General features: G+C 42.5%; 1 protein-coding gene across 2 annotated transcripts in view; it reads right to left on the bottom strand.

The window, feature by feature from the left end:
• Positions 1-543, bottom strand: part of LOC119591558 (GRB10-interacting GYF protein 2-like) — a gene marked incomplete at its 3' end in the record, with an annotated part of 22,256 nt that overhangs the window by 7,729 nt on the left and 13,984 nt on the right. For both annotated transcript variants that reach the window (XM_037940312.1, XM_037940313.1), the window contains 1 exon segment: positions 330-509. In XM_037940312.1, coding sequence (XP_037796240.1) covers positions 330-509 — 180 coding nt within the window.

The raw sequence follows: 543 nt of genomic DNA, 5'->3' as shown, positions 1-543 counted from the left end.
TCACCACCAGATCCAATCCACTGCAGTAATGGCCAAACAAGTTGACAACTGTTCTGGGCACACAACTTAAGAGTGGACTTGACATGCATTCACTTAAAAAGAAATCCAGTCATGCCTTGGCATATATATGCAAGCCAACCATCAACAAGAAGTTTATTAAAAAATGAGGGCCAGCAAGGACAAGATAATCAACTGAGGGTATCAACTAATGGAGAAATACATGAGGAATAGAAAAAAGTGGTGATCAATTAGATGTAGATAAGAAACAAGACAAGGATGTAATACTCTTCTAGTACAAATGAGCAGAAGACCAGAACAGTTACACTTACCTTTAAGGGGGGTACGGGTGGTCCAGGCAAGAAAGGTACTCGAGCAAACACTCTCGTCAACTCCCCAAGCTGAGCAAACTGGTCATCACACTCGCGCTTGAGCAGCAAGTTTGAGGTGAAGTAGCCAGCCTTATACCACTCAGCCATATCACTGCAGCTAAACGGCCCCTGAACCTCACCCTGGAATTCAAAGACAAATATTAAATGACAATTT

This window comes from Penaeus monodon, chromosome 28, assembly GCF_015228065.2.
Source record: "Penaeus monodon isolate SGIC_2016 chromosome 28, NSTDA_Pmon_1, whole genome shotgun sequence".
Lineage (NCBI taxonomy): Eukaryota > Metazoa > Arthropoda > Malacostraca > Decapoda > Penaeidae > Penaeus > Penaeus monodon.
This window is presented reverse-complemented; position numbering and strand designations above follow the sequence as displayed.